This window comes from Crotalus tigris, unplaced genomic scaffold, assembly GCF_016545835.1.
Source record: "Crotalus tigris isolate CLP2741 ecotype Arizona unplaced genomic scaffold, ASM1654583v1 scf7180000024391.5723578, whole genome shotgun sequence".
NCBI classification, from domain to species: Eukaryota; Metazoa; Chordata; class Lepidosauria; order Squamata; family Viperidae; genus Crotalus; species Crotalus tigris.
In genome coordinates, this window is record NW_024100561.1 from 2,045,084 (window position 1) to 2,071,548 (window position 26,465).

At 36.4% G+C, this 26,465-nt stretch overlaps 2 protein-coding genes across 6 annotated transcripts in view; both read left to right on the forward strand.

Annotated features, from left to right (window-relative positions):
• The window catches only part of MAJIN (membrane anchored junction protein), a 38,725-nt gene extending 36,105 nt beyond the window's left edge, over positions 1-2,620 (forward strand). For 4 of the 5 annotated variants that reach the window (XM_039329346.1, XM_039329347.1, XM_039329344.1 and 1 more), the window contains 2 exons: positions 74-203; positions 1,756-2,620. In XM_039329346.1, coding sequence (XP_039185280.1) covers positions 74-203; positions 1,756-1,975 — 350 coding nt within the window. In that variant the 3' untranslated portion in view covers positions 1,976-2,620. The remainder of the gene's footprint in view (positions 1-73; positions 204-1,755) is intronic. The other variant, XM_039329348.1, reaches the window with a different exon arrangement.
• Positions 2,621-6,178: 3,558 nt separating this feature from the next.
• Positions 6,179-26,465, forward strand: SLC6A19 (solute carrier family 6 member 19). Its single transcript, XM_039329310.1, has 12 exons — positions 6,179-6,437; positions 11,561-11,701; positions 12,971-13,108; positions 15,238-15,419; positions 16,908-17,018; positions 18,460-18,572; positions 20,580-20,708; positions 21,435-21,591; positions 22,464-22,668; positions 23,248-23,407; positions 24,264-24,426; positions 25,975-26,465. Exons 1-12 carry the CDS (start codon positions 6,236-6,238, stop codon positions 26,185-26,187), a joined length of 1,914 nt encoding a protein of 637 aa, XP_039185244.1. The 5' UTR covers positions 6,179-6,235; the 3' UTR covers positions 26,188-26,465.

Below are 26,465 nucleotides of genomic sequence, written 5' to 3' on the forward strand. Positions count from 1 at the left end.
AGGTGTTGTTGACCCTACACATTCTTTAGAAAATGTCTTTCATACAGTTTTCCTATTTCTTATTTATTAATAGAACAACATATGGAAATTAACAGAACAAAAAATGCAGAGAACAATAAACAAGAGAAAGATAAAACTTCACAGAACAGATCAGAGCAAAGAATGGAGAAAAAAAAGAAAGGATTCTTGGAATACTTGAAAAGGTACTGTAATTTGTGTGTTACTGTAAAATGTTGTATTTCTTGTGGCTGTTGCTTTGATATATCCCTTAGAGCAGGGCTTTTCAACCTTTTCACCCATTGTACCACTTTTAGGATATGGCAATATCCGAGTACCACCAGTCACCTAGCAAGGTGTCAAAAACTTGACGACCCCCCCAAAAGGAAAAAAGTGGTAAAGTACAGGAAGTCCTCGACTTACAACAGTTCTCTTAGTGACTGTTCGAAGTTAACAATGGCACTGAAAAAAGTGCCCCCAAGCCACAGCTGAGCAAGACACCTGCCTGCCCACCTGGCGGCGTTCTTTCTCTTGTCTGAGGTTTTCATTGTTGTGAGCATTTCTGTTGAGGCTTGGCAGCAGGGATGGGGTGGGGGGGTGTTGGTTTTTATTCCCCCCGTCTGCTGGGTGGTTGCAGCAGGTTTTGGTCACTTCATATGACCCTGGGACACTGTGACCATCATAAATATGAATCAGTTGCCAAGCATCTGAATGCAAATCACAAGACCTGGAGATGCTGCAATATTCTAGCTGATCAGCACTTCTTCTGGGCTCAGCAGAAGTGCCGGGATCAGTGCTGCTTTCCAGCTGATTAAGGACTCCAGCTGGAGCTCAGCGCTGATCCTGGTGCTTCCACTGAGCCCTGACAGCCCCGAAGAAGCGCCTATCAGCTGGAAAGCAGCACTGATCCTGGCGCTTCTGCTGAGCTCTGACAGCCCTACAGCTCCAGCCATCTTTCGCTCAGGCTTGTGCGGTGCTGCCACCGGTTCAGCTCATTCCCCTCCCCTGCTACCACTTTTCTAGGATGGTTGTGTACCACCTGCCAGGTGCCAATGTACCCTGCCTTAGAGTAGCCTTGACTAAAAAGGTTTATATATTCATTCATAATCAAGGAAGTAAATAAAAAAGCATGAAGACATCTTGATTTTATGACAGGAAAAGTATAGCAGCCAGTGGCTCCAATAAGATATTTATACCAGGGGTAGGCAACCTTCGCTCTTTTATAACTTGTGGACTTCAACTCCCAGAATTCCTGAGTCAGCATGGCTGGTTCAGGAATTCTAGGTATTGAAGTCCACAAGTCATCAAAGAGCCAAGGTTGTCTACCTCTGAACTATACTTTGGATAATAAGATATGTTAACTTTAAAATCCCCTGAGGCTATTAATTTAATGTTACAAGTTTTGTGTGCATATGATGATCACAATATTTACAAAAATACTAAAAAAAAGAATTTCCCCCTAAAAGTTTCCCCCCCCCCAATCATTTTAATAATGCAGTAACAGAATATGTGGAAAGAGCCATGTAGGGGAGGGGAACCTAAACTGTAAAATGGATATTCAAAGCCTTTTAATCATTGATACATTTTTAAAGACCAACCAAAATAACACAGAGGAGACTGCAAGTTTTCTAGTTCAATAAAACTCATTAGTTAACCCAGATATTCACACCTCCAAATCAATCCCCAGATGGAGGTTATGGATGGTATACTGAATTTGTGCTAAATGTTATTAATGGATTATATTTAATCTTTTGTTAGAATATTTTTCAACATCCACTCCAACTTATCTGGCACCAAGGACTGGTTTCATGGAAGACAAAGGTTTCCATGCTCCGGGGGGGCGGGGAGAGGGAAACCTAGATCCCGTACATTGAAGATGAACCTTCACTTACTTGCCCACCTCTTCCTTGGCCTGGTTTCTAACTGGCCATGGGTCATTACTGAACCATGGCCTGGGGGTTGGGGACCCCTGCTGTAGAGGAAGTTTTCAACAAACACTGAGGAGTTCATAACATGAATAGATTGTACAAGGAATATAAAATGTAGTGTTGATTTAATAGTTATGTGATAGACAAGATTGTATCTGTACATTAGTGCAATAATCTTTATGTGAATATTGCAAGTTAAAGAATGCAGATGGGATGTGATTACAGAAGTTTTACAAGGAAAAGACAGTACAAATATTCTTGTATGCAGTAAAACAGGCTGCCTTCTTGGAAATCTTTGTTTTTAAATGTTGATGTTCTGGGTTGAGCAATGCTCTAAGTGCAATTTTTTTTGTGTCCCGTATCAGTGCTCTCTTTCCACAGTTTCCTCAACAATATTTTAGTGGCAATGATCAAGCCTCGTGAGTCCCTTGTGTAACTGCAAAGATAAGAGATGCCTCTTCAAGAATATAGAAATTCAAAAGAAAGGAGCTTGCTGTTCGACTTAATACAGTTAGTTTAAAAACATTAAGATGCTTTAGGATCTCATATGTGCATATTGTTTATATTATTAGTTTACCTTTAAATGTTTAACATAAAATCAGTAACTGACTCCTTTAAATTTCTTATTCAAATATATATTGTTAGCATTAAAAACATTTTTAAAAAATAAACATTCAAGTCCAGAGTTGCTCATGTTTAAGGACTTCTTGTTGAATTTTCATTGCTATAAACATACTTAAGGTAACTAAATATTGTCTGAATAATATTTTTTTAATATTCACTATTAAAAGTTAAACAAAATTGTTAAAGGACTACTGGTATTACCACAGGCCATTGATATTGTTCCATCTATACCAGTGTTTCTCAACCTTGACAATTTTAAGGCATGTGGACTTCAACTCCCAGAATTCCACAGCCAGCAATGCTGGCTGTGGAATTCTGGGAGTTGAAGTCCACATGCCTTCAAATTGTCAAGGTTGAGAAACACTGATCTATACGGAGATATATATAGTACATACATATCCATAACACTCATCTCTTTAGGGATATGTAACTTTATGCAAAGCATAGAAAAGAAGTAAGAAATGGTAAGCCAAAGGATGACAAAAAGAAAAGAAATTTGATTTACCTAAAACCATTTACTGCGCATCTCCATGTGTTTCTGTCATTAGAAAGCCTTCAGGCTTTCACTTCCTCAGTCTATGAGGAGATCTCAAGGACAACTCAGCAGAATACGGCATGAGACGTGGTCCTTCATTAGTTCAAGGACTATAATATCAAACAGACATTTTTTATATAAATTTGTCATGAATGACAAATGAAAAAATCACCATGATATTCCATTATAACATATACTTATTAAATTAAAAAAAACTTTACTGAAAAACAGAGCTATCTTTTTCATCGTTTAATTTTGCTTATTTATTTGGCAGCATTTTTCATTTACCAGAACACAAGTGTTTGGTCTTATACAGGGGATTCAAAATCACAGCCATTCAAGTTACCTTCAATGGCCACCACAATAATTAGGAAAGAGGAAGTTCCAGTGTATGTGTGAGTGTGTCTTTTGGCTACACCTATCTGAAAGGGTGGCTTAATTCAGGACTGCCTGGCCAGTTTCTTGTCAATGTAAAAGAGACTTCTTAATAATTGGCCTTAATGAGATGATTGAGTAACTGTGCTACTTCTAGCAGGCACTCCTTTTGTTTAGACCTGGTAATGAGCTAGTGCTCTCCTTTACTTTCTCCTGGTCTCTGTATGTCTGTCCGCATAGTATGCTCTCCACTCACTGAAATGGGCAGGAGCAATTCTGCCTTTTGGGGGGGGGCATACACCTTCTAAGCTAAGGGAGATGTCCTTACTCTTTTATTTGCTTTATTTATTTATTTATTTATTTATGAGACTTATATACCGCTTTAAGTGCAAGCACTCTCTAAGCGGTGTACACCAGTAAGCAATGTGTATGTATGTATATATATATATATATATATATATATATATATATATATATATATATATATATATATTTACATTGCCCCCAACAATCTCAGTCCTCATTTTACCTACCCCAGAAGGATGGAAGGCTGAGTCAACCTTGAGCTGGTGAGATTTGAACCGCTGACTTGCTGAACACAGTCAGCTAAAGTGGCCTGCAGTACTGCACTCAAACTGCTACGCCACCTCGGCGCAGTTTATTCTTCTTATACTTTTATTACTCTAATATTGCTGTGGAATACAAAAATAACTTAGAGGGCTAGGCACAAGATGTGATTTTGAAATCCTAGATCCCTGGAACTTTCATTTCTGAAAAGCATTGTCTGTGATTGTTTCCAAACTAAGTATTAGTAGATGGAACAGCTACGTAAAGTTTGTGTGTATGTTATGCTTCATTGGTCTTTTGAGTCTAGTGTATAGATAAGAGCCATGGGCCAACTAATCCTCAAGTTCTAAAATTAAGCATGGAATGTCTTACCATTTACGTACATACCTGTGACCCCATTAAGCTCCTGCTTCATTCATTAACTCAAGCTTGACAGTTTTAAGATGCATGGACATGACAGTGCCTGGAGACAGCAGAATAAAAGAGAAAGAACTGGAGAAGATAATACCAAAGACCTACAAACAGAAACAGAACGACTCTGGCAAAGACAAGCAAGGGTATTACCAATAATAATAGGTGCCGTGGGTGCAATTCCAAAACAACCGGAGCACCACTTGAACACCAATGGCATTGAGAAATTTGCCATTAGTCAATTGCAAAAGGCAGTCTTATTGGAGACAGCTCCTATCCTACGATGATATCTGTAACACCATTAAACATCCACATCTGCCTATCCCTGGGTCCTTGGTAAGGACTCGATAGGTAGACAAAAAATGACAAACCCAGTCTGAACATCTGGCTGACTATGTGATGGATAATAATAATAATAATCTGGAATGACTAAGAATTGTAGTGCAGTCTTCATTTCAGTGACATGCTTGAAAAATAAATTCAAAAAAATAGCCTTTTCTGCTACTTCTTACAGCACAACTAGTTCTTTTCCTATGAGGAGTTCTCTGTTGCTCTCTACTGACTCAGGTTATCCATTTACAAAGAACATCATTTATCATAACATCCTGGGAGTAGGAATAATAAGGCACTTCATATTCTTTTCCTGGAAAAATCTACTAAATGGTCAAGCGTAGATCTTTGAAGAAAATACTTCACCTGAATGAATAATGATACAGTAAGTTCAATATTTTGTGAGTTCTAGTCAGGAGTTAGGCATGAAAGATGACTGGGTGACTTTGGGCCAGTCACTCTCTCTCAGCCCAACCTCACAGGGTTGTAGTTGTGGGGAAAATAGGAGGAGGAAAGAGTATTGGGTATGATACCACCTGGAGTTATTTAAAAATAAATATCAATGCTATGATAGAAATAAATACATTTTGGTGGAGCTGTATATTTTATAGCATACACTGGATTCCAATCTGGAGCTGTGATGCAGAATTGAATGCTTAACCCTTAGTTCCTGCAGGAGAAGCTTAATTTATAATTTTGATAATCTCCCCCCTCCCCCCCCCAATTCATCCAATTAGACATTATAGAACTTATACCTTTACTTTCCATTATGCAGCCTTTAAATGTGGATACAAGACTTCAGTGTTTCTTTCCTGCTGTCTGTCTTGAATTACACTGGGGAGAATGGAAAGTTAGAAAGCAAGAAAGTAAAGTGATTTAAAATCAAGAAAGGAAGTGGGGGGGGGCTATACACACACATATACACACACATATGCACTCTTTCATACTACTTGCAAATTGTATTACCTATCCTAAGAATTAGAAGAACTGCTAGGTATTCTAAATGTTCCATATTATTTGTATATACTATAGATGCACATAAAAAGAAAAGAAATTCATTGAGGGATGAGATATTGCAGTTTATGAGCTTTAATTCTGCTGGGCTAATTTCCTCCTCTCTATCTAGTGTTAATGAGGGTTGGACAGAAAGATGCAAGCAAGAAAAGCAAATCTATTTAAACATGCTGCTTAATGTACCTTGCAGCAAATTACCCTGTGAACTGCTACTCTTCACGGCTTTGATACCAAGCAATCTCTGACTTCAGTTGAAGCTTTGGCAGATAAGACATTAATAAGTCTCAGAGTAACCTTGGTTAATCAAATGAGTTGCTGACGCTTCTTTCCTGCCCCAAGACAACACCAATACGTTTGGTGTCAAAGGTTCACTATAAAGAGTGGAAGCTGGCAGCTAGAACTCCTTTTTTTGGTCTAGCCCTGTGGCAGATTTGTGTACAGGAACGGTCCAGCCATGGTAAAACTTCAGCTGCCAAATCCTGGTCTGGATTTGAGAATACCTTCTCACAAGGAACTAGAAACGATAGAAGCCACAGAAGCAGACTCAAGACCCAAATGGGACAATAAAGCACAATACATGCTCACCTGTATCGGGTTTTGTGTAGGTTTGGGCAATGTATGGCGCTTCCCCTATCTCTGCCAGAGCCACGGAGGAGGTATGTTTGTGATCCCTTCAATCCTCAAAATTAACATTGATTTGATGGAAACTATTTATATGGTAATAATATATTTTTCACCATATATCACTGTGATATCACAACAGCGAAAAGAAGAAAAATAAAGTCAGAGTTTAACAGAACGTTATCTTGTTTCTTGGGAGATTGAGAGACGCAGTTGTAGGAGTTCTCTGAGACTGGCTTTTCATTTGAACTTGTCTCGTTACCTGCCTCTGAGACATCTTCACTGCTATGATCTTGGAGAAGAGAGGGAGACGCAAAAGGTGGTTTTGTACCATTTTATTTACTGAGAATGAAGTCTGCTAAATTCACTGCATGGGGTTTTATTAGTGACTTTAACATACAAAGATCCATTCTAGGAATTCTTAGAAAATCAAGAACGTCAGCCAAAACTTTCTTCCAATTTCTCTCTCTCTTTCTTCCCCCTCTTTCATTCATGTCTATAAATGGGCAAAAACGCTACTTTGTTACCTGCAAACATGAAAAAATAAAAATTGCTCTGTGAAATTTGTTCATTGTGAAAAATCAAGTTGTTTGTTTTCACCAACAATTGTAGGCATGTGTTCCATCTATCCCTCTGGCGTGACATCTTTATGTAATTTTAAAAAGCTTTTATGATCAGTTCCAATATCTTGGGATGAGAGATAACTTTTATAATCTCTTTATAATATCATTTATAATATTTTAAGACCAATAAATTGAACAAATGAATCTCCTTCTGTACACTAATAGTATATCCACATTCTGGAATATTTCTGCTCATTAGGTCTGCTTCGTATTTCTTGCCTTTTCAAATCCATTAGGGCTTGGCCAGCTGTTGTGCCCTTTCTTTCCATCTGTTTGCAGTTCAATATAATGGAGTTGAATATAGTTTGCAGATGGCTCCATAACTACAAATTATTACTATCCCCAACAGTGTCAAAGCCCAGTTGATATAGTGATTAAAAGCATTGGATTAGAAACTGAGAGACCGTGAGTTTTGGTCTTGTCTAAGGCATGAAGCCAGAGGGAACACTTTCTGCCAGTCACTCTTTTTCAGCCCCCAGAAGAAGGCAGTGGCAAACCACCTCTACAACATAGTGCCAAGAAAAATGTAGGAGCTTGTCCATGTAGTCAACAGTAGTCAAGATAACTTGAAGGCAGGGAAAACAGCAACCACTGTCTATGGAACCAGATCTTTTCTTGGAAGAAAACAACAGGAGGGTGTTAGACTTCCTTCAGATGGCAAACATAACTGTTATAGTAGACTACTAGAACTACTCTTAATGTCTACTCTTAATAATAAATGCACTTTCATTTTTGCAGTCAACATTTTTAATGTGTTTTTGTAATTTTTGTTCTGTTTGGTTTTCAATTTTTGTTCCATCTGAGTACTCAGAAAAGCTTTTATTTGATAACTCTCAGAGTTGGTTTCGTACAAGTATTGCTTGCTTCACTTATATATATAGAAATTGGTGGCTGTGGAATTCTGGGAGTTGAAGTCTCATGCCTTAAAATTGTCAAGTTTGGGAAACACTGCTGTACGCTGTTATTTCAAACTGTAACCTAGCAATTTGGAAGCTTTTGTTCAGGCATTTTTATTTTATTTATTTAGGCTTTGCAGCCAGGTAACATTAATGGAATATTTTAAAGTGATCTTGTGCTGTAGTTTCTATTTTTAAAAAAAATCGGTTCAGAATAGTTCTGACTGACCAACCTGACATTTGAAGATACAAGTAGTCTGAGTTTTCAGGACCTTCTTTCAGTGGACTTTGTATGCAGCAGACAACATTGACTGTGGACTTCATGCCCATTGTGAGCAACTGATACAACTTACAACATTTACATCATTTTACGTTATTTGTTATTTGTATAATTGCATCACTAATGCTTTTATATCAGTTATGTCAATTAACATCATGCAAATTACATACAGGACATTGTATGCAAATTATCAGCAAAAAGCCCATAAAGTTTTCCCAGAATTTTATAGTAATGTTTTAACATTGTTCAAACAAGTCAACTTTATATTCCTTTCTTTTGCTTCTAACCATCCTGACCTTAAATTCATCAAGTTCTGTCATAGTATTGAATCTCTATTCAAACTTACTTTCTCCTATTTCAAAGATGTCTTCAAGGCTTTAGGAACATTCTTTTGTAAATCCAGTGATAAATCCTTGCCCAAGTCTTTCTAACCTCTTGGCTTATCATTTGTATCCCTACTCTGGCTTTCATCTCTGTTTTATAATCCACAATGTCTTTATTTTTCCATATTTACACCAGCTGCAATTTATTTCACCTTTTCATCTTGTCAGTCTTTAACTTGAGAATGAAGGTCCGTTCTTTGAGCTTATGGGTTGGTTTCCGAAAATTTTGTTACCAGGCTAGGTAACATCTTCAGCGGAGTTTAGGGGATATCATAGTGTTCTTCTGTTTATAATGGCTTTGTGTGTTCAGTAGGTCTTGTCATGGGTCAGTAGATCTTGTGAGGGGTCAGGTGTGGGTGAGCTAAATAAACTGCACAACCAACCAGAAACAGCACCGACTCTCAACCCTCAATAGTTCAATTTTTCCTGTTGGTTTGTTTCTAGCAAGGGTGATTGAAAGAATAATATTCCCCCCCCACACCATCTTGTTTGAATTCTAGAAGTAGTTAGTAAGAAAAGTGACATCCTGTTCTATTGCCTCTATTGTCAAAGTTTATGGCTTTAAGGACTGATCCACAGATATGTACTCCCAAAACAGTGTAAGTGCTGTTTGTGATTACTTCTTGATCTTGAATTGTTCCTGGATTCCCCAATGACAATTGTGGCAAAGAACATGCTTGTGCAACTATAGCTACTGTGCCATATATGATTGTTCCTGAGCTGATTGGATTTCATAACATTTATTCACACCCTGGCCTTTATTGTTATACAATTTACATGGAGATAACCCTTTTGAGGAGTGTTTGGAAGTTTCAACCTGTACAAAATGGGGGAGTTAAATTGCTCGCCAGGACAAATTGTTATATTATCACCGTTTTAAAAGATCACACTGATTGCCAAGTATGTTTTTCTTGCACACAAGTTAAAGTGGTGGTAACATTAACTTTTAAAACATTAAAAAGATCTGACTACCCTTGGAATATCCCTTTATGAATCTTTTTAGTCATTAAAATATGCAAGGTATTTTTTTCTAAACATTCCCCTGCTTTTAGAGCCCTATTTGTCAGACACATTAGAGAGCACTTTCCCCTACACCAGTGATGGTGAACCTTTTAGAGACCAAGTGCCCAAACTACAATCCAAAACCCACATATGCATCGTCAGGTGCCGGGTAGGTGTGGCCCATTGGGTGGGTGTGGCTGCGGTGATAACTGCAGACTGGGTGGGACTAAAAAGTTCAATCAATTCCAACTTTGCAAGATCTTTTTTTTCCTGCGAGAAGTTGAAATTGACTGCTTGATTGAACCTTTTTTTTTTTTGTACATGGCGGCAGAGGCCTAAAGTGAAAAGGTTTTATAAAACCCAGCTGAAGACCTAGGACTGGGGCGACGGCGCCTGTGCCCACAGAGAGGGCTCTGAGTGTCGCCTCTGGCACCGGTGCCATAGGTTCGCCAGCACTGCCCTACACCATCTGGACTTCATCATTGTTAATTATTTTAATACCATTTAAATCATTGTTGTGATGTTTGCATTTTAGATGTTGTTTTTGTATACCTTGCATGTTCATATGAATAGAAAGGCAGGAGACCAATCAAATGAAATTACTGAATAAATACTAAACAGGAGGTCTTGGGGGTTATTTATATCATATTTCAGATACCGTTATGGGGACTTAACAAAATCATTTCAGTACCCTAAGCATAAAGGTGATAAATCTGAAATGCAGGTACAACTTGAATCTTATTAACAGTTCAGTAATTTATCTTTCAACCAGTTTAACTTCAGCACTCCATTTTTTTTCTCCCAAGTTTACCCCATATCAACTAGTTTTATTTTATTCATTTTTACTTTCCATAAATTGTTTGTTACTCAGATTTTCTATAGAGAACTGAAAACAGAAGAAATTCAAAAACTATGCCAAAGAGATACAGTATTATAATAATAAGAAAAGGGATGACTGGAAAGGTGAAACAAGTATTCACTGACCTGTAATGTCTGATATTTTTCATGTTTTTGTCTTTTATTTGACAAAAGTTCCAAAAACATATTTCAGTTTATCTTCTTTTCTGATACAACATGGTTTCTTTCAAAACAAAAACTTCATCTGTATTTTGGTATGATACTGTACAGTCCTGTGGATTAGATTCTGAAACTGAATTTAAATTCTAAATAATAAATAAATAAATAAATGTGGAAGTACAAATGCTGTACCCATTGGGGAAATCATTAAGATAGCCATTCAATCCTGGAAACAGATTGGGCTTTAATGGGATGCAGATAGGTACGGTATTCATGCTCCCACATGTTCTAAAGCATCTCTTCCAAAACATCTCCCATAGGATCAGAACAGAGACGGGAAATTAATTTTACCCTTTTCCCTTACTATAGCTTGAAGAAAAAAAAATCAAAGCTAGTGTTTGTTTTGAAGAAAAAAACCACATTGCCATCGTTGCCATAGCCACACTGTCATTCCTTTGTCATTACTAAACCAGATGCTTTCTGGTTAATAGTGCCACCTTGCAGATGAAGTAGTAAGCAAGCATAAGCAGGCACCTTAATCAAGAAGCTTCAGAATTGTTCTATCTTCCAAATAGAGCCATTGCCGCAAACCATAATGTGTAGGCCACAATTGCTTAGCTCAAGGGCTGGCGGCAAGTGTCCCCAAGTTCAACTAAAACTTTTAAACAAACCAACAGTTCCCCAAACCACCAAATGGATTTTATTCAATGTTCTTGATTGAGAATTTGAGGGATATCAAAGCAAATACTTAAAATGGACATCTTATCATATATATATATGGAGGTGGGTGATCAGGAGAAATTTATTTTCTTTCAAACTAGAGAAGATTCAGAATAGAATTCACCAGAAATGTTTTCCTGTCTCTTTCATCATTTCTCATGATCAATAAATCCACTCCTGTGCCCACTTTAGGCCAGTTTTATACCAAACATACTCAGTTTGATTGTCATTCCACAGGAGCTTTCATGATCCCTTTCCTCATCTTACTGGTCCTGGAAGGCATCCCCTTGCTCCATCTTGAATTTGCCATCGGACAGAGACTCAGAAAAGGTAGCGTGGGAGTCTGGAGTTCTATCCATCCGACTCTGAAGGGAGTAGGTAAGTTTTGGAAATAATTTAACCCACCAAGTAATAAACTTCTTTTAATCCACTCTGGTACCTCAGCATCACAGGTGCATCACCAACTGAAAGAACAAGTGAAGTTGAAATTTTAACTGAAACAAGAAATGAACATTAGAAGAATAATTTGATCAATACAAATTGACAAAATGCTCAAGTGGAAAAGCTAAACAAAGTTATATTGCATTACAAATGTTATATTTGAAGTTTGCTTAATCAGATGGGTATTGTTTTCTTGCATGTTAAGGATATGGTATCCTTATCTGTTAAACATTTCCCCAACATGTTTGGGTTTTTTTGTAACTGAAGAAAGTCCACAGGATGAAATAGTAGTGAAGTCTCCATGACTGTTGAAGTTCTAACTACTGCTCTGTTTCTCAAAATAATGGTTTTGACATGGGAAATAATGGATGGAGGGGCAAGTTAAATTATTATAGTTTGGAAAATTATTTCCTATATTTAATGTACTGCACAAAAGATTTATTTTTATCTTTGTGGTGAACACTATTTAAAATTCTTTTAATTTACAGCAACAGTGCTTTTCTAGCTATTTGAAATACTACATTTGAATTACTATTTTAACAAAAAAATGATTGCTGAATTATAATACCATGATAAAAAAGATTTTAAAATAAACTGTTAGCATTAAAAGTAGAATCTAATCAAAATGTCCAGCCTATTCACTGAACTATTTTTAACATAATTTTATCCTGATTAGTAATGGACAATAAATAAACAAGGGCTTATCACCAGCCAGTATTTTCTTTAATGTTCTCTAGAAATAAATGCTCCTAAAACGTTGAATTAAAATAGTTGTATATTTTTCATTTACAGCAGCTCCTCCGTGCTAGAATACAGAAAGTGACTATTCAAAGGAAATGCAGTTTTTGATAGGCTAAATTCAACTGCAGTTCCACTTACAACCTATTGCTTTATTACTGTTCCAAGATATGTATTCTGAGACTGCAGCCTGTTTTATGCAATCCGATGAAATATTAAGAAAAAAAATTCCATAGGCTCAGTTTTAGAGCACTAAAGTCTGTAAATACCACTGATTATAACGGTGGAAAATATGCTGTGTCTTTATTACCATGCAAACCCATCAAAAGACTCTTTTTCTCAGAATCTTTCTAGATAGTATATAAATTATTTACTAATCAATTCTGTGCAAGGAATGGGGCTGAAGGTCTTATTTTTTTCAATTGTACCGAATAAGCTCTGCTTAAAGTTTTTCCTCTCTTCCTATAGGTATAGCAGCAATGTTTGTCTCCTTTCTGGTGGGATTATACTACAATACGATTATTGCCTGGGTGATGTGGTACTTCTTCAACTCCTTTCAAGAGCCACTGCCGTGGAGCGAATGTCCACTTAATGACAACAGAACAGGTACGGGCTATGAACGGGACGCTTATTCCAGCTGAGAAAGCTTCGCTGAGGAAATAATGGGAAAATATAATGTACATTATTCACCCCCCCCCCCACATAACATTCAAGACTTTTGATCAAATCTGCTGGATTGATTACTCTATTCTCTGAAAGACTTGCTGTTATCAATAAATGTAATAGAAACATCTCATTTTATTGCTGAATCCTTTGCATTATGGTAATTAAATCTGGACTTTGGTATCCAGGTGTGTCTCATCTAGCACAATGAATAAAGGGGCGGGAAGATATTGGTATCTACTTAGTGTGTGTTGGTAATATTTTGGGTAGTGGTTGAAGTTTCTGATAAATAATATTATATATGTTCTGAAAGACATTGCCTATATCAAATGAAATCTTTCTGATAAATTTCTACCTGATCTAGACTAAGTTGCTGCCTTGCATTTACAAAGCAAAACTGCAGGAAGATGCAAATGATTGATTGCTATAGCACTGTTTTTTACAGTTATATAGATAGCGTAATTGATAGATTAAAGCAGTTATCTAAATAAGCTTAGATATTTTTAAAGCACTGACATTGTGCAATTGACAGTACATAGTACATAGTCCTACAGGAGTTATGCTTTTGAAAAGCATTCTGAAAAAAAAAAAAGAAAAAATGGGATTTTAAAGTCTCTTCAAATGCTTTATTACAACAATTCATAGTTGCATATTAATAGTAGTATGTAAGTCGTTTTGTCATTGCCTTCCTTCCTTTCTATTCAAAATATGTTGCCACACTCCTTTGAAGAGGAACTACTGAGTAATGGGTTAATAACAAACTGGCTAATTCTATTTTTAATACAATTGGTTTAAAATATAACAGGAACTGACAAGGCTTGTGCAATATAACAGGAAAGTTACCATTTAAGTAAGAGAGAAATATAATTTTTAGATGCTGTCTGACCTCACATAAAATCATGTGTCTCAGCCTCAGCAACTCAGCAGCTGTATGGACTTCAACCAAATCCATGTGATTTAAAGGTGCTGACACTGAGACACATAAACCCTCACTGAAACACTGAACCATAGAGAAGGCATGATTTCTTAGTGTGTTTCTTTAATCCATGTAAATATAGGTTAATAGAATTAACTGAAAGTCACATGAGTTGAATAAAGTAATCTGCATAAATGCTTTGATAGCTTAAAAAAAATCCAAGGCAGCATTCCAGTGTGATTTCTAAGGGGACACTACAAAAATTGTTAGCATTATTGAGAATATATTTCAGTTGAATACATCCACAAACATCACAGTCCTTCAGTCCAGAAAATGACCACAGAGCATGGTGATTCCCAAGTTCTGTCACCATACAGATGGTTGCTGTTTCCAATTGATAGGAATCAAATACAACCAAATTTCTTTACTCAGGTCATGATTCAACCAGTGCCATCCAAGGCATTGTGCTACCTGAAGTAGACTCAAGTAGACTTTGGCAAAAGCTATAACTGATAGCATTTTACAAGTACTACATTTTGTCATTGTTTGAACAGTATGTTCTCTCTTCATCACAATATACTTTCTGTGTTGTGCTACATGAAGCAGTTTGTTTTATTCTGTCATCTTCGGTTGACTGTAAGGCTTAAGGCCACATTAAATGAGGTATATAAAATATGCAAGGATGATTTGGTTATTATTTTACAAGCCAATCCATAAAATCATGCACATATATTTTGGAACATAGATGCTCTTCTATCTGCTATAACTTCTTTTTCATAACGGCAAACATCATCTGAAATTATTTCCTAAAGGCAATGCATCACCAGTATTTTCATATTCTTAGGCCTTCTTATGCTTTGGAAGACCTTCAAGGCAGGTATAATTTTAGCAAACTGAGCTTAATATTGGCTCTTGAAATTTATGGATTCTCCAATACTTTAAGTATAAAAAGTCAATGTTTTTCTTTTAGAACTTAAGCAGCTGACTTTCTGCAAGTTATTAATTGCTCAGTAGTCTACTGCCCTAATTTTAAATTCAGTTCATCTGAGAATATCTGAATTGATGACTGTTTTCTTTCTACGCCAAACTCATATAAGCTGTTGCTTTAAAAAAAGAAAAGTCTGGCACAGGTCATTGAATGTCTTCCTGTTTTCAGGTTTCACAGAGGAATGTGCAAAGAGTTCTCCAGTGGATTATTTTTGGTACAGGCAGACCTTAAACATCACCACTTCTATTGAGGATTCTGGGACTGTACAATGGTGGCTTTTGCTCTGCTTGGTTTGTGCCTGGGCAGTGCTGTATGTATGCACAATCAGAGGCATTGAAACAACAGGAAAGGTACCTCAGTCTTTTTTGCTTAGAGGGGAAAATGATCTTTATATTTGCTATTCTTACCGGACTTGCTGTTGCAAATTATTCCAGAACATTTTCTTTGAGAAAAGTCATATTGAATGGTCCTTTCACAGCCATTTCCTTACAGCTTGAATTTAGAAATTGGAAAACAGCTTAGTTTCAATACTGGGTGGGAGACTTAATGTAATAGGAATAGAGAGCAATTATTGGAGAAAAATAAGTGAGCCAAGATATTCTCCTTTCTGCTTGCCAGATCTCCACTACACATTTTTCCAGTCTCAGCATTCCCTTACTACATAATGTCCGGTTGTGCTCTTAATAAAGACCTGAACTTCATAACATAGGAGCTGCAAACTGTAAAATGCAGGCTAGTGGGCCATTTTGCATATGATGTTACTTCAGAAAAAAAATGTCATTTATGGGGGAATTGCTTCTGTGTCCCACCTTCCATGGTAACATCTAGATAAGTGGAAGGGGAGAAGTTACTTCTAGACATAATTCCTTTCTTAGGTGACCTTATTACTATGGTTCTTGTTTTACGTGACATCTGCAAGATGTGAGCCAAACTAGGCAAAGTAGCCTCTCCCCCCACCCCCACAGAAGTATACTTTATAAATCTGCATTTTGAGAATGACCTGGTTGAAGGACAACCCATAGTTAAGAACAGAGCCTACTGTAGTAAAAATAGTGTTAAATACATAATGATTCAAGTTAAATACACAACGGTTCAAGTTCATTACACTTGAACATGATAATAGTGTACAATAGTGTATAAATATTTATACACTAGTTATACACTATTATACAATGGTACTGCTCTAGTTTACATGCAAATTTGATTTAAGTATATATTTTGAGATTGGAACTCCCTCTTAAACTGGGGACTGTCTATAATATGTATGAAATACATTCCACACTAAAGGTTATTGTGAAAAACATTTTCTACACATTTCCATGTATTTTTTTCATTTCAAACTTTGAAATATAAATTTGTAAATATTCCTTAGATTTTAGATTTAACAGGCATTCTGCTTTAATGGAGACATTGAAATAGCAAAGGAAAACACTTCAGCCAAATGATTAAGAGAATTATTCTGCAATTATCAAATAAGCAAGTAACCAATCCAAAACCATTCTAACATCTCCAGAAACAGGCCTAAGTATTTAAAGTCTATCAGGATAGATCATGAGGAAGATGTTATAGAGCAGGGGTGGCAAACTCGCAACGTCATGTGACATGTCGCGACGTATCACAACTTTTTTGCTATTGCCGGCAATGGGGTGGGTGTGGTTTCGCTATGATGCATCTGGCTCGCGGGCCGGCAGTTTGACACTCCTGTTCTAGAGCTATTGTAATCACCATTGAAAGGATCATGTCTCTTGTATCTTGCAGCCTGAAATTATCGATAGGCCTGTGAATAGTATTTTGTGATGTAGATATTACAATTCTCAGTTGTACATATTTGTCCTCAGGCAGTATATGTGACTTCAACCCTTCCATATGTTGTCCTTACCATTTTCCTGATCCGTGGCTTGACTCTGAAAGGAGCTACCAATGGTATTGTTTTTCTTTTTACACCAGAAGTAAGTATTATTTTTGTGTTTCAAGAAAATAAAAATGTTATTAAATTAACATCAGAAGAGTTGTGATCATTCCAATTCTAATACAGTTTGCACTGTTTTTCTTATATTATCAGGCCTTTAAATAAGAGAAATATTGTTGGTCAATGTTCCCTGGTTTAATGTATTCCTGGGGTATTTGCATGTTGAAGGAACATCTTTCCTCACTTATGAAGATTGGATCTTCATTTGTGAAGCTTTTGCTTTGGCAAATTTGAGACAATTTTTATAAAAAGCAGTTCAGAGTTGGAATGCTTTTGCAGCTGACCTAAGAAAATTGATGAATAGAACACGATTCATTATTTTGTGATGCCCAGTTTGTCTTTCTGAGTCAAATTGCACTGAAATTAAAAAAAAAAACCTACAAAGATGAAGTTATTTTGATTCCTGCAAGAAATTTATACTGTAATTCACACAATTTATGAGTTCTTTTCAAGTTCTAATAGGAAATAGCCATTTGTTGGAATGTGCATGCTATTATTATTTTATTCTTTCTCACACAAACATGTGTGGAGAGAAAGAATCAGGGCTGTTTCACACTGCCAAACTTACATTTCAATAGTAAATCACAGGAACTTTTAAAAAGAGTTGACAGCAGACAGTCTCCTATGGGTTTCTCATTCTCATTCTTACCTTAAACCTTCCTTCCTCTCTAAAACAATCTAAAACCCTAATTTCAATGTTGCCTCTTCAAGTGATATCCTGTCATCACCAGATAAATTCCTGCAACCCTCAGGAATTATTAATTATGGCCCATCCCATCAAATTGTGTCCATCTGATATAAATGCACATTAAGTCAAGAAATGGAATGTTTCCAGGAAAGTATTTGCACAGAGATGAGTCTAATAATGTCCATGTTTTTATAAACACAAGAGAGTTGACAGCTCAGTAGAAATAAACATGAGTTGCATGTAATTAGTTCAAATTCTGCCATATCTAGCTTTTTAAAAAAGCGAGGAGATTTAAAGACCTGGGAACAGCCCTTTTCTCTATCTTTGGAGGACCACGTTGACAGAAATGGGTGGAAATGGTGAGCACTCTCATTTTTAAAGGGAAAGTTTATAATGGCCAACATTGGCTTAACCAACTATGCAGAAATGCTTCCCTTTACCTTTCTGTCCAAACTATGTTGCTGATCCGATATCGACAGATTGTAGATAGATTGATACCCAACAACCATCTCCTTGTTCTTGAGTCATGATCCAGGTTGCATCTTGAACCTACCATCCACAAGAATAAGATGGTCTTAATGTGGGCAGGATGAAGGATTCCCCTTCCACAAATTCTTGTAAATGAATAAATTGCACACTCAAGGGCATTGTTTCCATACAACGTGCTTTTCTCTACAGATGTCATGTGGCTTAAGTTTTAAAACCTTTTTTTCTCCTTCTTCTTCCTCCTCAGGTGGCTGAATTGGCTAACCCCGTCACCTGGTTAGATGCTGGAGCCCAAGTGTTCTATTCTTTTTCTCTTGCCTTTGGAGGCCTCATCTCGTTCTCTAGTTACAATTCAGTCCAGTGAGTTGCTTTTATGCAAAATGGGATAATTCTTGGGTTAGGGATATACTTTGAAATAATATTTTTGGTGAGACAAACAAGGCTCCCAATCTTATTCATCACAAGAACCTAAGAAAGGATGGCTGCTGACCCAGACCAAGAAATTATTTAGAACATCCCTAGAGTTTCCAAAGTGGCTGTTTAGAAGAAATCCCAAAGAGTAGATGAACTCAACAATGTTCTTCTGTAGAGATTCTTTAGCAACTGGAGTTTGAGACTGTTTGCCCTCAGCCTTATACATATATGCTCATTTTTTACTTTATTTATACGTATCTGTCAAATATTTTTTTTTTAAACTATCTGTATTTGCTGTTATTGTTTTGCCCTCTAACAGCCAATTCTACCCTTTTTGTGAATAAAAACAAATGGGAAGAACTCAGGAAGCTTTTCTTTCTTTCTTTCTTTCTTTCTTTCTTTCTTTCTTTCTTTCTTTCTTTCTTTCTTTCTTTCTTTCATATCTATTCCAAGGAGGCCACACCTGCCCTTGAGTTTAGCATCAAATCTATATGACATTTACTTGACTCAGCCCTCAGCTTTGCCTAAACATTTTCTATTTTTATTTTTTCTTGGCTTGAAAAAAATTAGTTTTTCTTCTGACCCATTTATCAGTTCCTTCAATAGATTGGACATCTTCAAAAGCTGCTTTGTTTATGCAGGGCTGTTCTGTTAAATTCAACAAGTTCATGCTTTCCCACCCCTCTTTCCTTCCAATATGCTCTCCAGATTTGTAAGTTCCCCATTCATTGCTGTCCTCCAGTAATTAACTGCCATGCTGGTAAGAAATAAAGCATGGAATTGGTCTTTTCCCTGCTTAGTAATAATTTGGAAAAAATAAAATAAAATTAGCTAATCAGAATGCTAATAATCACACCTGCAGATCATATTGAAAGCAGTTTCTATATAAACCGTTACAGAAAGGGTTGAATAATGGCCGGACAGCTTTGTGTAGAAAGAGCTACTTCTATTTATGTTTGTGCATGACAGAAAAAAATCAGAATTTATTTTATTTATTTAGGAGACTTATATACCGCTTTAAGTGCAAGCACTCTCTAAGCGGTGTACACCGGTAAGCAATGTATATATATATTTACATTGCCCCCAACAATCTGGGTCCTCATTTTACCTACCCTGGAAGGATGGAAGGCTGAGTCAACCTTGAGCCGGTGAGATTTGAACCGCTGACCTGCTGAACACAGTCAGCTAAAGTGGCCTGCAGTACTGCACTCTAACTGCTGCGCCATCTCGGCTAAGTTTATTCAGCACGCCAAGAAAAAAAACCCCACCTTATGCTTTATGCAATATGTGAACTGATATATGGATATTTTTTTGTATTAAAAAGACCAACTTGAGGTTGTCAGAACTGATTAAGATTTCTGTGATAATGATATCGTACAGAAGTATTATCACAGAAGTCTTAATATAGTATTGGGAATATATCAAAAGCCCTATGTCTGTGCATGCAGATCTCAAATAGTGGTATTCTCCCTGCATTTTATTGTCAGAATAACTGTGCCAGCTACATAAGACTGAGAAATGCAGACTACTTCATGCTTGAATGGAGATCTAAAATTCAATTTCCTAGGTACAAGACTAACATCCTTCTTTAAGAGTCTAAAGACCTGGCTCTGCCAGTTGGCGTGGGGCTCGAAAGGAAGGTCTTCATGTTGGAAATGAATTATAGATTAATATCAGATTCCACCTCCCTCCCTGATTATCCTATTCCCTCCCTCCCCATCTTTTAACTATCATATTTTATATTTTGTATCTTAAAGTTTTGTAGCATTCTGTTTATATAGTTTTATTTTTTTAATATTGTAAGCTGCCCAGAGTTACCAGGTGGTAAGATGGATGGCAGAGATAGATAGATAGATAGATAGATAGATAGATAGATAGATAGATAGATAGATAGATACTAACTCTTGGAGACTATTATAAAAAGTCAACTGCCTTCCTTGTTTTTGTTTATAGCAATAACTGTGAGAAGGATGCTGTGATCATTTCTATGATAAATGGCTTCACATCCATTTATGCAGCCACAGTCATATATTCAATCATTGGATTCAGAGCAACAGAAAGATATGATGATTGTTACAGCAGGTGAGTTATGCTTTGTTTCCTAGTTAGTATATTACTACTGATTGAAAGAGGGTTGTTAGTCTAACATAACCTCCAACTACAGCAGCAATTAACAATACAAGTGATGTGGAATGGATGATAAAGTGGGGGGGAGGCTAACAATGGGCATCAAAACTTTGGGAATATTGTTCATGGTTCATATTTATTGATAGATTAGACCAGTGGTTCTCAACCTGTGGGTCGGGACCCCATTTGGGGTCAAACGACCATTTCACGGGGGTCACCAAACAACGCAGTCCGCCATTTTTTCCCCCTTTTCCTTAGCTGTGCTACTCCCTTTTATTCTATTGGCTTTTGAAAGCCTCCCTTTTATTCTATTGGCTTTTGAAAGCCAATAGAATAGACTCTCTTGAATAGAGTCTAATTCTATTGGCTTTCAAAAGCCAATAGGAATTGTCCAGGCTGTCTCTCTGCCCTGCTGAGCCCGCCAAAAGCCCCAGTCTGCAAACGGTGCTGCACCAGTTGAGTAGTCCTCGACTTACGACCGGTTGAGTAGTCCTCAACTTACGACCGGTTGCGGGTCGCGGCATTAAAAAGGTTGAGAACCACTGGATTAAACCAAATGCAAACTTCTACCCCCAATCTTGCTCAGTATCATAAAAGAAATGGCAATTGTGAATATTTGTTTGACTGTGGCCCTGATTATAATACTGGAAAAAAATGTCTATTTTATTTTATCATTTGCAGAAATATCCTTACTCTGACAAATGCATTTGATCTGCCTGATGGTAACATAACTGAGAGCAATTTTCTAGAGGTACAAGATTGGTATAACGCGACAAAAAATGAAATCTTTTCAACCCTGAAGTTTGAAACTTGTGACTTGGACGCATTTTTAAGTGATGTAAGATGATCATATGGGACATATACATTTGCTGGGTTAGAATGATAGGAAGGGCTAATGTCACTTAAAACTGCATTTTTGAAAATTGAATGTACGAGAAAGTTGGGATTTTTTAAAATATAATATACTGGTTATTTTTTTAATCTAATGCTTAGAATTTTCAGATTATGTTTTCTGTGAATTATGTTTCATCTTTGTCCATCTCTTTCTTATTCAGCAATTTAGCAATAGGCATTTAAATGTTGCCACTGTAAGGTATGCATTTAGCATGGCTAATGCTGATTTAGATAACGCAGACAATGATCCAAACGGGCCTTGTGTGTTTTAAAGATAGAGAGAAAGGATTTAGGTCAAAATAATAAACAGAGCAAACTGCTTTTTTTTCATTTTAGCCAACCTTTGTTAAATGGGGATTAGACTTGAATTAACAAGATCAATTGCAATTTCCATCTACGGCCCAGCTCTGTAAAACAGATGGAATATTTTTAGGCAAAGAAGAACATAGGAAGAGCCATGCTGGAGTAGAATGATTACATCTGATTTTTTAATTTATACATTCAAGACAAGTCTCCACTGCCAAACAATTTATAACCTAAATAGAACAATGGGAAAGCTAATGAAGGAAAGAGCCAAGCCAGTAAAATAATAAACTAGACAAGCAGATTAGGATGATAATGTTGTTTGTTTATTTTAATTATTTACAATCCCTTCTGCATAAAGAGGAAGAAGATTATATAGATTTAAATATGGACTAATTTAATATATTTGAAAGATTAATATATATATCAGACTAATAAATATATTTGAAAATGAGTACAGTAATAGCCTAATATTTTATATACCTTCTTTCTCTGATTTGAAAACTAATGTAGGGAGTTGAAGGAACTGGTTTAGCATTTATTGTCTTCACTGAGGCCATCACCAAGATGCCCATCTCTCCACTCTGGTCAATCCTCTTCTTTATCATGCTGTTCTGCTTGGGTTTATCATCTATGTTTGGGAATATGGAAGGTGTGCTGGTCCCCCTGCAAGATCTCAGAATTATACCTAAAAAATGGCCTAAAGAAGTTGTTACAGGTAAGCTGAAAATGGTTATATAAGCAGGGGCAGAGGTGATAGTTTGTCCTGGTTGCAACCTGGGTAGATTGCAGGTATATGGACTTTTTAAAAGAGATCTGAAGTTTAGCGTTAGCATGAATAATTAATCATGGTTTTAAAGATAAGATGGTAATTGCACAGTCAGATTGATACTTGCTCAGAAACTTAATAGAGCAGTAGAGTGAGAAAAGAGAAATCAAATATACCACTGGCTGCTGAATGCCGCTGATGGATGATGCTGAAAGTGTTTGTAGCACTGAACATAGCTCACTTTTGAGCTGGATCTTTCTGTCTGAGGGGTAAGTGGCTGAATTCAGAAAACAGCAATCTTTCAATCTGATGACTATTGCTTGATTTTGTGCCTACTCCTAGGGACAAGGTGGTTGAATTTGAAGACCAGCCTGGGCTAGGAAATAATGTGGTTCAACACGGATTAAAAGGACTTGTTTGATATGCCTATCCCCTTGCTTGAAACATGGAGTGAAATTCATGTCTCAAGAAGCTTCATATATTGACAAGATTTCTTAATCCTTCTGTTTTTTGTTTATTTGTTTACAGGCCTGATTTGTTTGGGATCTTTCTTGATTGCCATTATTTTTGTGCTGAGATCTGGTAACTATTGGTTGGCTCTTTTTGATAGCTTTGCTGGATCCATCCCCTTGTTGATAATAGCCTTTTGTGAGATGTTTTCAGTTGTCTACATATATGGGATAGACAGGTAAGATATAGATGCAAAAAGTACATAAAGCATCTTTTTATTAGGCAATCAATAACTGGGAACTTTCACAATAAGCTTAAGTAAACCACCTTTTTCCCATCCTTAAAAAAGGAAAGAAAAGCAGTGATTTAAAAATTTAAGAGAATTTATGTGCGCTACTTTTAACCTTAAAAAAAACTACCAATGTACGCTGTACTGTTTAAAGTTTATTTTATTTATAACCTTTAAAAAAGCTAAATTTCCATACATAGAATTTTTTTTCCTTCCACATGTGTATATAAACATATAAAGTTAATTTGGTTTCTGAATAGTAGTTAACCCCACCTATCCCTTTAAATTTCTGTTGGAAGAAAAGTCTTCATAATGGTTCAGTCCAAGCTGGGGATAAACAACATGGTGACTGCTTTAGAAAGAAGACTGCAGTTTATTGAAGAGGAGAGCCAGGCAGAAAGATGGCTCTGGCAGAAAAGAGAGAAAAAAGGGGCCGAGCACCTGTAGGGAGTGGGTTTTTAACCTATCCCTTTAAGTTTCCTTTTAGTTAGGACCTGGATATACCTGTTATCATCTCTGCCAGTTCTTATCATTTCGTAACCCAAGAGATTTGGTGGGTTTCCAATTTCTCAAAATGACCTGAGAACTGCCTTTGACTAAGTGCTGAACAAACAGATACAGAACTAGTCACCGAACATCATCTGGATGTGTAAACAGCTTCTGTTGAAAACCACTTCACTTCATGTGCCATGAGCAGGTTCTTTTTATTGTGATGGCCCATTAACACATGCTAGGTTCATCTTATTAGACTTCGTGTACAACGGGCTCTCAGACTCATAATTTTCCATTCTCTTTTCCTTACCAGATTTAATGATGACATTAAGTTCATGATTGGGCACAAACCCAATATTTTCTGGCAAGCCACTTGGAGAGTTATCAGCCCCATCATCATGTTAGTTATCTTCTTCTTTTACTTTGTGGTGAAAGTGAGTGAAAATTTAGAATACATCACCTGGGATCCCAGTTACGTAAGTATATATATTCAAGGAAACATTTTCCAAATTGCATCCGATATTAAAAGCTTGTTATTTTTCATGTTTTACTATTTGCTGGAGATTTTTGCAAATAAAAATAAGCAAAAAATAAAAAATTGATTTATCCCCAAGGAAATGAATTAGCTGTTTTAATATGACTAGTTGCTAGTTGGAAGCAAAAAGTCTGATTCCTGTACTTTTATTGAAGTGTGTCTCCACTGCAAGAAAACTTAGTTGCCTTTGTAGGACATCATGAATCATTACAGGAAAGTTTTAAAAAATTGTCTGGAATAATATAGGTAACAATAGTTTCGGGAGGTTAAAAAATGGAAGAAATGGGCAAAAATCTCTGTCTCAATTATAAAAAAACCTGATTTGCATGCAAAAGGTCCCAGGTTCAATATCTGGTTTTCTCAATCAAAAGTTTGTGGGAAAAGAACTTTTTCTAAAATTGGAATTTTGTTGCCAGCTAGGCAGCCAATAACTGAGCAGGATAGATCAAAGTACAGGTTTCTGCCTATGGCTGATCCAAACTGAAGAATAATTGAGCAGAGTTTGAGAAATTTGGATGTATACTTTGAATAGTGTTGATGGTGAAATTCCAGGTTTTCACTACTCCGCTAGATGCTTCTGTATAAGGACATGTCTTTTCAACCAAGGATCAGCAAATTTACAAAAATATATTCCTCCATAAAACTGTACTTAGTTATACTTGGAAGTTTATTTGATATTTCTATTCCTTCCTGTGTGTTGTTTGGCAACAGATAGGGTAATATAATGTTTTATGTATGAAAGAATAAACTTAAAGAAGAACTAATCCTTTCTATTTGAATAATGATTCAGAGGGGCAAAATATAACTCTTACAGAGATCATTGAAAAAATACAAGAGTGGAAATGTTTAGCTTGGTCATACTCAGTGGATATATTAGAAATTCTCTTAAAAGTTAATTTCACATTAATTTCTGTGCAACTGCTGTTTCCCAGTTCAAGTTGCAATCATCTGCTGGACCTAAAAATAATAAATGTACGTGTAAAAACGGGTTCTTAATCCAAGAACTGATCATGTGTCTCCAAGCTTTGAACTTCAGTTATAGACATCCCGATCTTCAGTCTGAGTGAACATTAGATCCATGACTATGGGTAATGTGAATGGGCCCTGGAGAATTTTGTTTGCACTACATCTACTATGTAGTTCTCTGTATATATTCTCTCCTGGGTCCCATATGGAATTTGAGTCAAGAATTTTTCAAAAACTTTTGAAGATGCTATTATTAATTCTTCTTTGGTCAAAAAAGAGATCTTTCTGATAGGCATTAAAATTTTAATGTTTGGATAATGTATTTTTCAAGTTCCCAAGGAATTGTAAACTATTTCCAAATCTTGAAATGTCTGGCTATGTTCTATTCTATTTCCTTCAATAATAACATAAGGAATTATTGCCAAGGAATACATTGTTGAGTTAGTGTTTCTAATGTGAATGTATCTAAGATTCTTACTTCTCTGTCTCCCAATTATTCATCTCTTTCTCTTTTTAATCACAGGAGAACTTCCCAAAATCAAAGTCAATAGCTTATCCTGGCTGGATTTATGTCATCATTGTAATTCTCGCAGGTGTACCTAGCTTGGTTATCCCTGGCTATGCCATATACAAAGCTGTCCGAAATTGCTTCAAGGGAGAAGATCCTGGACAGCAAGATTTGGTCAATGCCATATCAGAAATATCAATAAATGGGGAGCTGAAGAATACAGCATAGCTGAGTCTCCAAACATTTGGCATACAAAGACTTTCAGTGAGAGGGGGTAAAAAGTAGATGTCTCCCTGCTTCAACCAGAGATGTTTCAGAGCCTAAATGGGAACTAATACAGTATATTCTCATTCTAACAGCATTTGCTGCATTAGAAAATGATTAATACAGATATCAAAGATGTATCTGAGGTACTGTTTCCCCCCCCCTCTGAGCACCACTTTGCACAGATACCAGTTTTATGTTCAAATAATATATTATTAAACAAATTATACTTGCAGAAGAAA